Genomic DNA, 14,237 nt, shown 5'->3' with positions numbered 1-14,237 from the left:
AACTTTTGTAAAGAGACTCATGTTCCGCAGGAATTCTAATTAGACACTACATATACACAAAGCAAATTCATTTTCAATATGCTTGTTACACAGAGCTGGGAAATATGGGACATGGAGAGCTGGAATCAAAAGTGTTCTTTCTTTAAAGTGTTCTTTCTTTAAAAGAACAAAGAGGAATGATTTAAGGAAAACTGCTTGTCATACAGAGAAAAGTTAGGTCACAGAATAAGCATTTTTGTTTTTTGAATTGTTGACAAATGCACTCTGCAGGGGCTTTGTAGCACAGACAATATGAACCATCAGACCTCTGAGTACTCTTCAAAACAAATCTCTGTGAAGAAGAACAATAAAAGCTCTTGATTCTGCTCTCAGGAAACAAGAACTCTTATAATCTTGAGGATACGTACCATCAAAGCACTGCAAAGGCACCATTCATTGCAGATGTCTTCTTATAAATAAGTCTGCTACAAAGGTTTTAAGGTTCCGGTAACCATTTGATTAAAGTAAAGCAGCAAGCAAACTGACAAAGGTACACCTCCAGTCCTCTGGTGGCTGTGAAGTGGGCTCAAAGTGCTTTGGGCAGCTAGTAATACATTTAACTTCACCCAGTCAAGTACATGGAAATACTGAAGCTCTTTTGTATATGTTCCAACAAAGCAATAATTATTTTGGAATTGGAGATTAGTGCCTGGCCATGACAGGAGGTAGGCTGCAATGGAAAGTAATTAAAAAAAGCTGATGGTGCAAATCAGATGTCCTAAATATACTGCGTTTGAGGCTGATAGTAATGTAGGCTACATAATCTGTGAATTTTCTAATGATAAAAGGTGAGTGTATCTCTTTTAAATCCTTAAATAAAAGCTGTCTCCCTGGCGATGTTTTATGAAAATAGGCCATGCACTGTGTGCAGCATGTTTGCTCTATTATGATAGGGAGTTTCAGATCTAGTCAAGCATGTGATTTGTCAGATGATCATTGTACTTTTAAAGCTGACCATGCATGTACGCAAGGGCAGAAAATGTTAACCTATACGTATTACGGATAAGATAATCTCTTACCACAACTCTCACATTTTCACAGTTTACTAACTGACAGCGCTACCCTGCCGAGTCGAAGTATTTGCTGCTGTCATACTTGTGCTGTTTATTAATCCAGCCAGCCCAACAAAGCCGCTGAATATTCATGATAGTGCCTCCAAACGTCAGGACGCAGCGGCGGCTCTTTCTCTCTGACCGAGAGAGGAGAAACGGAATGCCAGAGCCAGGTCGCAACTCTCCCACCAGCAGAGCGACAGCATCGTTTGACTGCATTTTAGGGACAAATCTGCCCCCGACTCATCTTACATTGCGACAAGGAAAGCAGCGATGGACTGACGGGAGGAGAGACGAAGGGAGAGAGAAAGGGGGCAAGAAAAGAGGGAGGGGGGGGGGGGGGGATAGTGAAACACCGCCTCTTTTTTTAAGCGAGCTCATATTTGTGGACGCTCCTCGGGTTCATATTTGCAGAGCGGGACGGATCAAGTAGCCACAGCGTCTCTGTCAAAGGAGATGGGACAGAAAAGCAGTGATAGTAGGAAGATGCTTCACAACAAGCGGTTATAGCAGCGCATCTCCTGTAAAATGGACGAGACATACTGGGATTAAAGAACTGGCGACTAACCACGTTTAAGGGAAGAGATGTTTAGTAACTGTCGGAAGCTGTTCGGGAGGATGATGATGCCTTTTCAAGCGTCATTTTCTCGCTTGTAATATGTAGCTGAAGCAACGAGGGAGCAAGTAAAGCTGTTTCTCGGCTAATGAAGCCCGTAAATGCATCCTTTACCAGCTGGAGCGGAGCATTGTGGACGGCAGCAACCTTTCCCAGCTCTAACTTCCACGATGCCCTGCTACGAAGTGAGCGCTGTCTCCTGAGCTGTCCGTGGTGCTGAACAGACCAGTCCGCTCCACGGGTCTACCGTCTCTGCATCGAACAACAAACAAACAAAAAATAATAATAATCACCCATCATACAACAGACAGCAAGGCAACCACACGTGGACAGCTGCTGGGCTTGACTGAGTCAGCCAGACAATAGTCTCTTTCATGGCTGTGGCACGCAAAATTAAAACTTTGCTGACCGTCAACATCTTGGTGTTTGTGGGGATTATTCTGTTCTCGGTGTACTGCAGGATCCAGGACCGATCCGAGGAGCTCATTCAGATAGGACGTATTTCTGACCAGAGGCTGCGAGCCAGGAATGGAAAAGTTTCCAACTTGGTGGACAGGCAGTCTATTCTTCAGCGACTAGAGAGGCTGGAGGATGTAGTCTACAATCAGTTAAACGGTAGGATATGGCTCGTCGTTTCTTCGTGGTCTGAAAAGTGGCTAAATTGCCCTTGACATTTAAGAAGATGACCACTGTAAATAAATCATGTTATAAATAGCATATAGACAGTCTGCAGTGTGAAATGCGTGATGCACTCAGGTGAGTTTGTTCTCAGACCTGGACCATGACTCATGCATCCTTTTCTTTCAGTTTGCAGCTTGGTAGGGCACTAAAGAAAAAGTCAGCCTTTCACACAAGAAACATGTCAAACGTGTTGGTGAATGAGGGTCTGCTTCCTTGAACTTTCTTGTTAAGAGGCTAATGAACCAGGGTGATGCTTTATAGTGCATTACCTTCTGTGTGCTTACGTTGTCTCTTTAGTCAGATTTTACTGGGCTATATTCTTTAACAGCCTTTCAGATTCTGACATCCCCCATCCCATAAATGACTTGTTGTAAACTTCACATGAACCTGCACTGCAAATATTTGTATCTGTGCTTCTCTACACATTATATTCTTCTTTAGTAAAAGTCTGCATGTCTGCAGCAGCTTGTGAAACACGAGATTTAACAAGCAGGCTGAGTTTTGAGGAAAAGTCTAATGGCTCTGCAACAGTAAGACAGACTTGAAGGCCTGTGAACATTTTGTGATCTGTTCCTCTCAGCAGAGCCATTCTTTAAAGTCAGCAAATATCTGACTTTGCCTTACGCACATCCTCACAGTGACGGCTAATGATAAAGACAGTTTGGTTTTTATTCACAGATGCCAGAGGCTTCAGACGCCTCATAATGAAAACGTAGAAAGGCTCAAAGTTAATGTTAAAGCAACAGGCTTAAGGTAAATTCATTAAATGAACGACATCTGTGACTGAAAGTTTAATTAGAATTGACATTTAGTCAGACAATTATTTTCTCAATTAATTAATGAATGGTTTAGGAATAATTTTCTAGATCCAGATATTCTATACTACTTACTAACATCTATGTTAGGAAAATCAATCAATAGACAATTTTCTGCCATATTTTGTATCTACTAATGTTGGTTACAGCTCTCAGCAGCATACATTCTTGTGGAGGTGACTCCAAGCCAAAAAAAAACGATTGCCAAGGCATAAAGAATTTATTTCACTCGTGGCAAAAAGAGTGGACAGCAAATAACGTTTCCCCCTTCCGACTTTTGTTCAGATCACTGTTGGGATGAAAGAAAAACATTTCTTGAATTAAAAGTGTGTTTTTCCACTGCCATCTTTCACAGAATACTGATGCCAGAAAGAACGTTCACAAACTTGTGACTGCCATACAAACGTTTTATCGCTTGCACATAAAATCACGCAGAGATTCTATAGCATGTTGGAAGGCATTAGCAGGAGTTGACGGCATTTCGTAAGTACATTACAGTTAAAATTGGTCAGAACCTGTTCTTTACAGGCATTCAGACACTTATTCACATTGATCCATCAAATGTTTCCTTTTCAAAAGCTTAAACATCTTGTTTTCAAGCAAAATAATGCAAAGACATCATAGGGGATTTGTTGCCAGTTTGTAAGGTGTTACAGAGCATGCTCGTCAGTTAGCAAAGTTGGGCTGTGCAGGAGGAGACACTGTCTGCTTGTGTTATATTTCATGTTTGTCACCAATAGAGGTCATGGATCTTGTAATATCCATTTCATAATTCAGGCCCCAGTAAGCTGTTAAATTCAAGAATCATTCAGAAAAGCAAGCAAAAACATTTAATTAATAAAGATGAATAATCTCACACTAACTTAATTTTGAAAGTTCCATAGTAAAGGACTTGACAGTGCATTTGACTCTGTTTCTTGGTAGGACTTTTTATGGCTTAGTTGCCTCCAAAACGTTGCGACTGCGGACTGTTTCTGCATGATCTTGTTATTATGCTGGAGCCTCAGCAGCTATTTGAGGGTCACTCTGTCACTTTGAGTTATGTTTGGCATCTGGCATCTATCCAACAGCCACTGCCTTTCAAAGCGTACAATGCATCCTCTTAGTCACTAGCTTCATATGAAGACAGTGCAAGTATATCAGTAAACCACATTACAGTATTACTGTTGTGGGAAAAAAACACACCATGTCTGCACAGCTCTCATGGACTAAAAAGAAAATATGTATGTGAGATCATGCAGTGAGCTTAACCCATCTGAGAGTGTTTGTGAGTAATAGTACATTCCTTATATACAATGTATCTGACTTTTCCCCCTGAGTGTTGGCTGGAAGGTATTCACTTCCTCTAAGGCTAGACTTACACAGTCCACAGAGTCAGCTTCATTAATTATTCTCAGAACTGACTCTCCCTCTGCAGCATGGTTGAATCCAAGTAGCTGAGGCATGGTCTCCCACAAGTGCAGAATGTAACAGTCAGTTTCAGAGTGAAGAGAGGAACAGGCCACAAACTAAGTGCAAAGCTGGCACAGTTTCCTGCCTTCCAGTTATCAAATGAAGATACAAAAAAAATAAAAGTACTTTGGATCCTGGAGTGAGTCCCTGAAAGCTGTTCAGAAAGATGTGATACATGTTTGATGAATTCGATTTATACTGAATGATTTCATTCAGTTTCAGGCCATTATGCTGAATTGCAAAAAGAGCTTCACATAAGTCCCTAAATTTGTTCTTTCAACAAATCAGTATTCAGTGTGACTCTGATAAATTCAAATGTACAGTTTGCAAACAGTCTTTTTCCACACATTGATCAAATCAATCAAATCAGATTTTATTTATATGGCACCTTTCATATTTAAAAAGCAACACAAAGAGAGACACAGAGACATATAGACACACACACCCAGACATACGCACGCATACATGCACACACAAACACACAAGCTCAGACCCACACCTATAGACAGAGATATGGCCGGGCACCGAGACCTAAGGCAAGGAAAAAGCCACCCTTGGGGGCGACCACACTGAGAGGGCTCCCGGCCCACGACTACAGGGAGTGCCGCTACAGAGACGACCTCAATCCTGGCAGACAAGAGGCCTCACACCTATGTGCAGAGTCCTCCAGCCGCCCGGGCCAGATCACTACACAGGACAGCACCCCCGTCAGTGGACCAAAAGCAGCTCCCAGTGTGGAAGGCCCGCTTGAGGAAACACTGGAGCTAAAAACTGAAAAACTAAAGCAGTAAAATAAGATAAAAAGGTGTAAAATGAACAAAATAGATTTAATGCTTTTCAGCTTGTGTAGTTAAAATATCTAACTAAAACATGTAGTTAAAACATATAATCAAAATGGTATAGAACAGAAATATGATAAAAAGTTTGATTAAAATGAATAAAGGAAATCAATAAAATCAAATAAAAGCCTGATTAAAAAGGTCAGTCTTGAGCCTCTTTTTAAAAACATCAACAGTCTCTGCAGCCCTGAGGTTCTTCAACAGGCTGTTCCACAATCGGGGCCAATCACAAAAGCCGCCTCCCCGTGTGTTTTCAATCGAACACGTGGTATGGTTAAAAGGCCAGTGCCGGAAGACCTCAGTTGATATGATAAAAGTAAGTCCGATAGATAAGAAGGCTCAAGACCGTTAAGACTTCTAAAAACAAGTAAAAAAACCTTAAAATTGATCCTGAAGTGCACAGGGAGCCATTGGAACGATTTTAAAACCATGATAATATATATTTAAAAAACAGTGTGGGAATTGGGTCTAAAAGGCAAGTTGTAGGGTTTACCTGGGAGTAGACTTGATCAAGTGTCCTCACATCAACCAGGGCAAAACTCTCCAGTGTTTCCTCAGGTAAAGGGAATGAGCCAGGTGTGGTGACGGCTAAAAAATGTTGAGATAAAAGACTGGATCTGATGCCATCAATTTTACTTCCGAAGTGGTCTACGAAGTCCTCACAGAGATGATGTTGATGTTGTTTTGTGGGCTCTACTAAAATTACTGTTTGTTAAAAGATCAATGGTGGAGAAGAGGAATTAAGGATTGTTTTTATGGTCAGAGGTTAGTTTAAATGGGAGATTCTTGCCTGTTTGATTGCATTATTTTAGGTTTTGAGTTGTTGGTGTAAAATTTGATAGTGAACTGTTAGTTTTGATTTTCTCCATCTCTTTTCAGCACTCCAGCAGTTTCTTTTAAGTTTCTTCATTTCCTCATTTCTCCATGGCGGTATAGGTTTTTTTCTTGATTGTTTTGATTAAAAGAGGAGCCACTGAGTCCAACGTTGACTTAAGGTTGCTGTTTAAATTGTCAACAACAAAATCACAAGGTGCTGGTAAAATCTCTGCAGGAGTGCTCTGTAAAATCTGGATAAAATATGCAGCCATTTCAGAAGTTAGGTATTGTTTTCTCACCGTTCTCACTGGGGCCTCCCACTGATTAAAACTGATGATGTTAAAAAACACACAGGAGTGGTCAGACACAGCCAGGTCCACAACAGAGGACACATCCACGGACAGGCCATAGGTTATGTCCAGGTCCAGGGTGTGTCCTCTGCTGTGGGTCAGCTGTGCGACATGCTGTTTAAAATCCAAGCAGTTCAAGAGGTCTAAAAATTCTCTGGATACTGGGTCCGAGGTGTTGTTAACGTGTAGAATAAAATCACCAGTTATTAAAATCCTGTTGTAGGTTGTGTGAATAACTGATAGCAGTTCAGAGAATTCACTGATAAAAGAATGATGAGTAGCTGTTAAAATGAACTTTGTTTGAGGACATTGTGGTTTGTTATATTGATGCAGTTCCTCCTCCTTTCTTGTCCCCCCCCCCCCAGTAGAAAATAGAAAGTAAAAATTTGGTGGGGAAGCCTCAGTGAGAACAGCAGGTGCATCGGTGCCATTGACAGTCAGGAATTTTTTATTTTTTTTTAAGAAAGGCAGTCAACCACATCTGTGCAATTTATCTTGAACAGAGGCAGTTGTGCATGGAAACATTTGCTTGTTGTCACAATTTCTCCGCGATTTGTCTCAAGCAGGTTAATAGCATACTTCATCATATCCTCATACTGCAGGTGACCATCCTTTCCTACATCATGCACAGACCACAAATCGTATTCTATGGCTATAGGGAATAACTACTGTGAGAGGAGGACTCAATGCGCCAATAACTATTACCATGTCCAGGAGCAATATGAAGTAATTGCCCATTCCCTCTGTTGTTTATTGCTTACAAACGGCATGCCACGGGAGCTGTGGCAGGGTCCAATTAGATTTGAAGGACATAAATAAGTCAGAAAATCCTTCTTTTATAGTTGTCTGATGGACGATCACTGAACTACCAATGAGTAAACAATGGTCAAGCTTTTTCAGAAGCCCCATTCTGCACAGAAATGAGCAACGTGAGGGTTATCAGCAGCTCTGCTCCACTGTTGATGCCATCAGCCTTGGAATAATGAGATGAGGGGGGTTTAGGGTTGTTAACAAGCTTATGGAGCACTGTTTTGACCCTAAAGTACCGTATTAGAATCTGTAAATACCTCTTCACTGATACTTACCTGCTGAAGCCTTGAGAGGCTGAGGGCCCTAAATGAACACTGTGCACAGATAAGATAAGATGCCATTATTTAGAAAGTGATGGAGATGCATATTGTTAACATTGTTAAAGATTTCATATGGAAGTTTAAACTCAACATATGTAAACTAATTCAATCTTTGCTAACCCCATGTTCCCTGTAAAGTATTAAACTACAACATATCTTTGGTGTAGTGTTTATCATTTGGAGCAACAAAGAGGCCGTGAAACTGCCAAACTTCATTTGTAGTTCATATTGAAGTTGCACACGTTTTTAGAGCATAAGTGGATTATTCAGACATTTCTGATATGCATGCTCGTCGTTGATTTTACAGTTTCTTCCTGCAGTAATACATACTGCATACTGTGTTGTTTTGCTTTTTGTTGTAGGTGGTATAAAATACAGCAAGTGTTTGGTTTTTCCTTTTCTTTAAATTCAGTGGTTGAGTCATTTTGACTAGAATAAACTCCTGAAAACTATTATGCCTCAAAGGTGTTGAGACATGTCATCACACCTTTGCCACATTTTTCAAACTAGAGTTAGGGTAGACATAGTTAGATCAATGTGCATTGATCGTTTATTAAAAGGTAGGTTTCTATGATTTTATGAGCATGGGCATCACAGGAAGAGCACACTCCTGGTTTGAATCATACCTCACTGGTCGGTCATTCAAAGTATCCTGGCTTGGTCACACTTCTGCAGCGCCTCGCCACAGGGGTTCCCCAAGGTTCAGTACTGGGACCTCTTTATTTGCCATAAACACCACCTCACTGGGCCAGATCATCCGATCACATGGCTTCTCATACCAATGCTATGCTGATGATACCCAGCTCTATCTGCCATTCCCACCTGACAACCACATGGTCTCAGCACAAATCTCAGACTGACATATCAATGACATATGGATGAAAGTCTATCATCTCCAACTTAACCTCCCTAAAACTGAACTGCTTATTTTCCCAGCCAAACCAACCATACACCACAGCATCTGCATCCAAACTGATTCCCCATCTCTTGCTAAATCAAAGGTAGCTAGAAACTTGTGTGTCATGATTGACGACCAACTAACCTTTAAAGATCACGTTACCTCTGTTGCTCGTTCATGCCGCTTTGCATTGCTAAACATAGAAAAGATCAGACCATACCTAACCCAACATGCCATCCAGCTTCTGTTGCAGGCTATGGTCATCTCCCACCTTGACTACTGCAATGCTTTCCTAACTGGAAAACCTCTGTGAAACCTCTGCAGATGGTCCAGAACGCAGCGGGGCGTCTGGTCTTCGATCAGCCTAAAAGAACACACATCACCCCTCTGTTCATTGAACTCCTCTGGCTACCCTTAGCTGCCCGCATCAAATTCAAGTCACTGTTGTTAGCCTACAAAGTGCTTAATGGAACTGCTCCCATTTATTTGAATCCTCTTGCAAAGGCTTATGTCACAACTCGGTCCCTCCGTTCGTCCCAGGATTGTCGTCTAGCAGTGCCTACACCACGCCTAAGACAATCCTGACTCTTTTCATATGTTGTTCCACGATGATGGAATGACCTATCCAGCACTACCAGAACAGGTCTATCTTCAAGAAACTCTTGAAAACCCAGCTTTTCAGAGAGCATCTCCTATCCTAACTTACCTTGTACTTCCCTACCCCCTCTTTCTCTGCACTTTATCTTTCTGTACTTTCCTCTATGCCTGCACGCTATCTCTACTCTGTCATCTCTGACAGAGTCTGACTAGTGGTTTCCTTCTATGTAGTTTATTGTTAGCTTTTTTATATAGCTTGTTATATCTTAATTTGTAATTTTGGATAAAAGTGTCTGCTAAATGCATAAACATAAATAAAGGCTTCACGATCACTGTTTTGTGTTAATGACTTGCTTCCACTCTATTAACAGTCAACTAACTACTGTCACTGGAGATGCAAAAAGTGTCCCATGCCAGCAATTTTTTAAACTAAGGGCAAACACTGCCTTGGATTAAATAGATAAACTGGCATGAATTTTGTTTTACAGACTCAGGTTCAATGCAAATGTCAGACTATTGCTTCTTCGCTTTTGCTTTAACTTGCTGCTCCAGTTTCCACAACAAAACTAATTGGTTAGGAAGTGCTGGAAAAGGTCTTCAGAGCAGTTATCTATGGATATTTTAGAGCAAACCCACCAATGTGCATGTAACAAAAAATCTGCAATTTGTCAAAGTAAAACTACGTGTTTGATCCTATCGGCTGCTAAGTTACAATCATTATTACAAAACCATTATTTAGCATGATCTGTTGTAGATGATGAAGGTAGAACTAGTTTGAACTATTTCATATACTGTTTTTTTATGAATAATGATAGGTAAATGGATTGACAAGTGTTTACTAAGAGGGGAGAAAAACAAAGCTAATATGAACAGAACTTTTTTAATTGAATATTATGCCTGGTTTCATAAAAGAAAATTGCAGTCTGCAGCATTAGTCAGTTTGCTTTCTCTTTTCTGCTGCTTACTTAACTTGACTTGACTTGAACTATGACAAAGACTATGAACATGAACCACTAACAAGACCAACCTGACAAACATGAATGACGGTGAGGATCTGGCAAAGTGCAAGGGAAACCTGGAAACTAAATACTGAAAGGAGGCGATTAGTGGTGAAGTGCAGCTGAGGGGGAAAGCACAGGTGAAGTGAGTGAAGCTGATGACCAAGAGGGACTGAGAGAAAACATGGCAAAAACTAATCACTAAACACATAACCTAAAACATGAAGACAAAAATTATAGCCATGACATATGAAACATCATGGATTGGGGCTTTAAACAGAGAGAAAAACCTGAAAAGTCTTCGTTTGAAATTGAATGTCAATAGTTTGACAGTTGTCTCCTTAATGACTTTGAACTAAGAGACAAATGTTTCTTGTCAATGTTGTTGTTTCCAAAAGGAAAATTTGGCAGTGGGGCTTTTTTTTGCAGATCCCTGAATACATCCATATAGATAGAAAAAAATTTAATAATTTTCATTTGAAACTGCAGCTAAACTTTAATTGGGTTAGACTTACATTCAACAACCTGACCCTCTTTTCACTGACTGCATTTAACTTTTGCATTTTCTCACTCGAAGCAAAAAAATCCTCTAAAAATAAGTTTTTCAAAAACCAGATATTGCTGTTAGTAAATGAGTGTGCTACTATTTAGTTTACTCTTCTGACCAGTGCAAGATGTATGCTTTTTTTGATCGTGCCTGTTGTCCCACAGCTCATGGTCACACTGAGCTTCCTGTCATCAGCCATGCGTGTAACTCCCATCCCTCTCCTTGTGCGTAGGTGCTGATGGGATGGTAGCCTCAAAGGCCCAGCTGCAGCACCAGATATGCTTCTTATCTATAATGCCCAATTATGGCAAAGAAACTAACGCTGTTTATATGCTAAGCCTGCTGGGGCAAAGGCTTGATGAGAAAGAAGAAATGTCACACTCACTGTCTCCATGCTGACACTCGCTTGAAGCTTGGACTGTATCTTAATGATACATATCAAGGTGTGCGTGTTTGTTGTGTAGTGTGTGTGATGGTGGTGTCTGCAGGAACACCATATCTCAGAGTGCTAAAGCCTGATGAAATGAAATATATTCTAATAAGAATATGCAGATGAGATGCTGGTTGACAACACAGCTTCAAAAAAAAAGAGATGAAAATCAATTCTGCTCAGCCTTGAAGAATCATGATAATGAATTCGGTGGCTCACCTGACAATCAGCAGGCAGCCACAGACAATAATGTCAATTTCATATGGAGTGAGCATTCTTCTTATTTATGCTGTTGGCATAGAGTCATGCAGTGATTACATTACCAAAAGGTATTGGTGACATCTAACAACAGAGGGGGATGTGCTTGTTTGCAAGACAGGATAACTAATTATGTGGATACTGTTTCATTTAAGTGTCACACTTTGATTGCTTATCCTTTTTTTTCCTTTTTTTAAAACGTGTCTTGACAAAATTATACTATTGCTTATCAGTACAGGTTTGCAACCCATACTATAGATGTTAGCAAATTTAAATTCAATATCTCACCCAATCTTGTTTTCATACCAGTCTATCAGCTTTTTAAGTGCACATTCTTTTCATTCATGTGTAGTCAAAGCATACTGATGCCTACTGGTTCTGCATTAATTTTGGTGCTGACACGTCGCCTAAGTAACCAACAAAATGGTATAAAGTAGAATTGCAATATTGTTATGAAAGAATAGATTTGAACCAAACCATTGTGTTCTCCTAGCCTTACTCAGACACTTGTAATTCCTAACCTTTCAGTGCCTATAGCTAACCAGCAAACAATGTTGCTTGACAAAATTTTTCTTCTAATGAGCAAACAGCAATTAAGACCTTCAGAAAAAAGTGATGAAGTGAAATGAACAAGAACAACTGGGAGCAATGACAACATGACTTTCTATTTGTGGAATGTGGACAAATAAGCTGTACATCAATCCCATATTAAATCTTGACGTGATAATAGACCAAATCCCACATGCTACACTAGGGATTGTCCTAAAATGAACAATTTAGGATTCTGTGTGAATATGAGTGTGAAATTGCTTTATTCACAGTGTGTAAAGCAAATTAAGCAATATGTTGTAATTCATACGTAGAGTTAAAGTGGCATGAAAGAGCAACTAGACAGAGAATATTTGTTAAATGAACTGACACATATTGCACCAATGCATTTATACTCTTGTCAGCCTGATGTAAACAGCGACGAAGACAATTGCTATCCAGTAAATGAGTTAGATTTTAGTAAAGACAATGGTCAGTTAGGTCTTTAATTGAATATATTTTTTACTTGCTTCCTGTCTACAGTTTGAACTCCATGCAAAATTTGGCTTTCATATCATAGTGAATACAGATTGTTCACAAACATCCCAAAGGTGTAGAAAATTAACCTCTGCTCTGCGCTCTAAATTTGCTCTACATTGCAGGCTCTTGCATTTTTGGAAATCTTTGGAAAAGAAACAATGTAATTTTTTAGATATAATTTAGGTTTCCAGTGCTGTAGTTTCCTAATCACACTTGCCATCCTCTTGATGTGCCTGCAGCTGTTATGAGTGGCAGTGCTCGACTTAATGCAGCTCTTCTCTCGGATTTCAATATTTCTTAGATTTGTTTTGGCTCTTGAAGGTTTTAAACCAACAAGTTATTTTCTTCCTCTTCAAGAGATTACTGAATCCCCCACCTCCCCTCAACATCAATGTTCAGATCTCTGCTGAATCACTCTGGACACATATGAATCCACTCTTGCTGTTAAATATTCCACTCAAAATTGGGTCTTCTCTATTTTTTTTTCGAATTGTTTTTGTTATACAAAGAAATCAGACACATTCTAAGGGTTGTCTGTATTGTCAGAAATGGATTGTCAGAAAAAAGCACAGATGCATACTTTGACACAATGAGATTCATATTGTTGCTTGATGTTACATTCAGTTAACTGTTTGGATAGGAATGAAGCCTCAGTGGACAAAACAGATGCTTGGTAGTAATTGCTTCACATTGAAATGATGAGGAGCCACAGTGCTGTGTGGGGTGTGACTTAAATCGGAAGCAGTGAAAGCAGACGTGCACCATAGGAAATATATGGTAATCTGAAGTTTTATTCAAATTTCTATCAGCACACACTGCGTCTCTTCTTCACTTTGTCCTGCCACAATGTAACAGCCTCAGCACAGGTCTTGAGTTATTGTCCCCTGTTTTCAACCATAACATAACAGCCGACTTGCTTGATGCTACAAAGTGCCTGAAAGGATCATGGGTACATGCATTTTTAACGTCCGCGGTTACAATGGGAATAGAGCTCTTAATCCTCAGTGTAGCTGTTGCTGGTGGGATGCACTACCTGCAGCCAAACTCTGTCTTTGTAAGCAATGTACTTGTTTTGTAAGAAATGTTGCTGTGTAAGAGAGGTATTTTGGTGTTTCTATTGATGAATTTCCTCTTTATTTTTTTTTTCAATTTCTTTACCCAGAATAAAAGAAAAAAGGAGGAATCAAAGCCAAGCAGAGCACTTTCACAACCTCAACTGACCTATCAAGCATCATCACAACAGGGTTTTATCAGCAGCCACATCAGAAAAGAAACATGCAGAATTTTTTTTAAATAAACCAAACGTTTACAGTGATAGCCTGTAAACAACATCAGTTTAGAGGCTGTGCAGATTTCACATCACAGTTGTAATCTAATATTATGCAAATCTATACTGAATCTTAAAACTTGTGATGGAGGTCTCATCCCATCCTGGAGTTTTAGTCAATCAGAAGCAGTGAGAGAGAGGGGGTAGAATTACTCAGCCACCGGAGAACACAGCTGGCAGGCATTGTCCAGCTTCCAAGACACACGCAGAGACAGCAAAGCCCTCCGAACTCGACTCTCAGAGTATCTGTTGTATTGTGCCACATGGGCAGCTATGCCAGATGGCTAGTGCATGATGTGAACTCCACCCTTACTTGACAAAATG

The 14,237-nt window shown here is 40.1% G+C and overlaps 1 protein-coding gene across 1 annotated transcript in view; it reads left to right on the top strand.

The window, feature by feature from the left end:
* The first annotated feature begins 1,253 nt into the window (after nt 1-1,253).
* galnt9 (polypeptide N-acetylgalactosaminyltransferase 9) overlaps nt 1,254-14,237 on the top strand; it is an 88,100-nt gene continuing 75,116 nt past the window's right edge. The window contains exon 1 of the mRNA XM_072388435.1: nt 1,254-2,322. Within this exon, the coding sequence (XP_072244536.1) occupies nt 2,082-2,322 (241 nt within the window). The 5' untranslated portion in view covers nt 1,254-2,081. The remainder of the gene's footprint in view (nt 2,323-14,237) is intronic.

This window comes from Leuresthes tenuis, unplaced genomic scaffold, assembly GCF_036924035.1.
Source record: "Leuresthes tenuis unplaced genomic scaffold, fLeuTen1.0.hap1 SCAF_6, whole genome shotgun sequence".
Classification (NCBI taxonomy): domain Eukaryota; kingdom Metazoa; phylum Chordata; class Actinopteri; order Atheriniformes; family Atherinopsidae; genus Leuresthes; species Leuresthes tenuis.
Note: the sequence above shows the minus strand (reverse complement) of the source record. Positions and strands in the feature narration are given on the sequence as shown.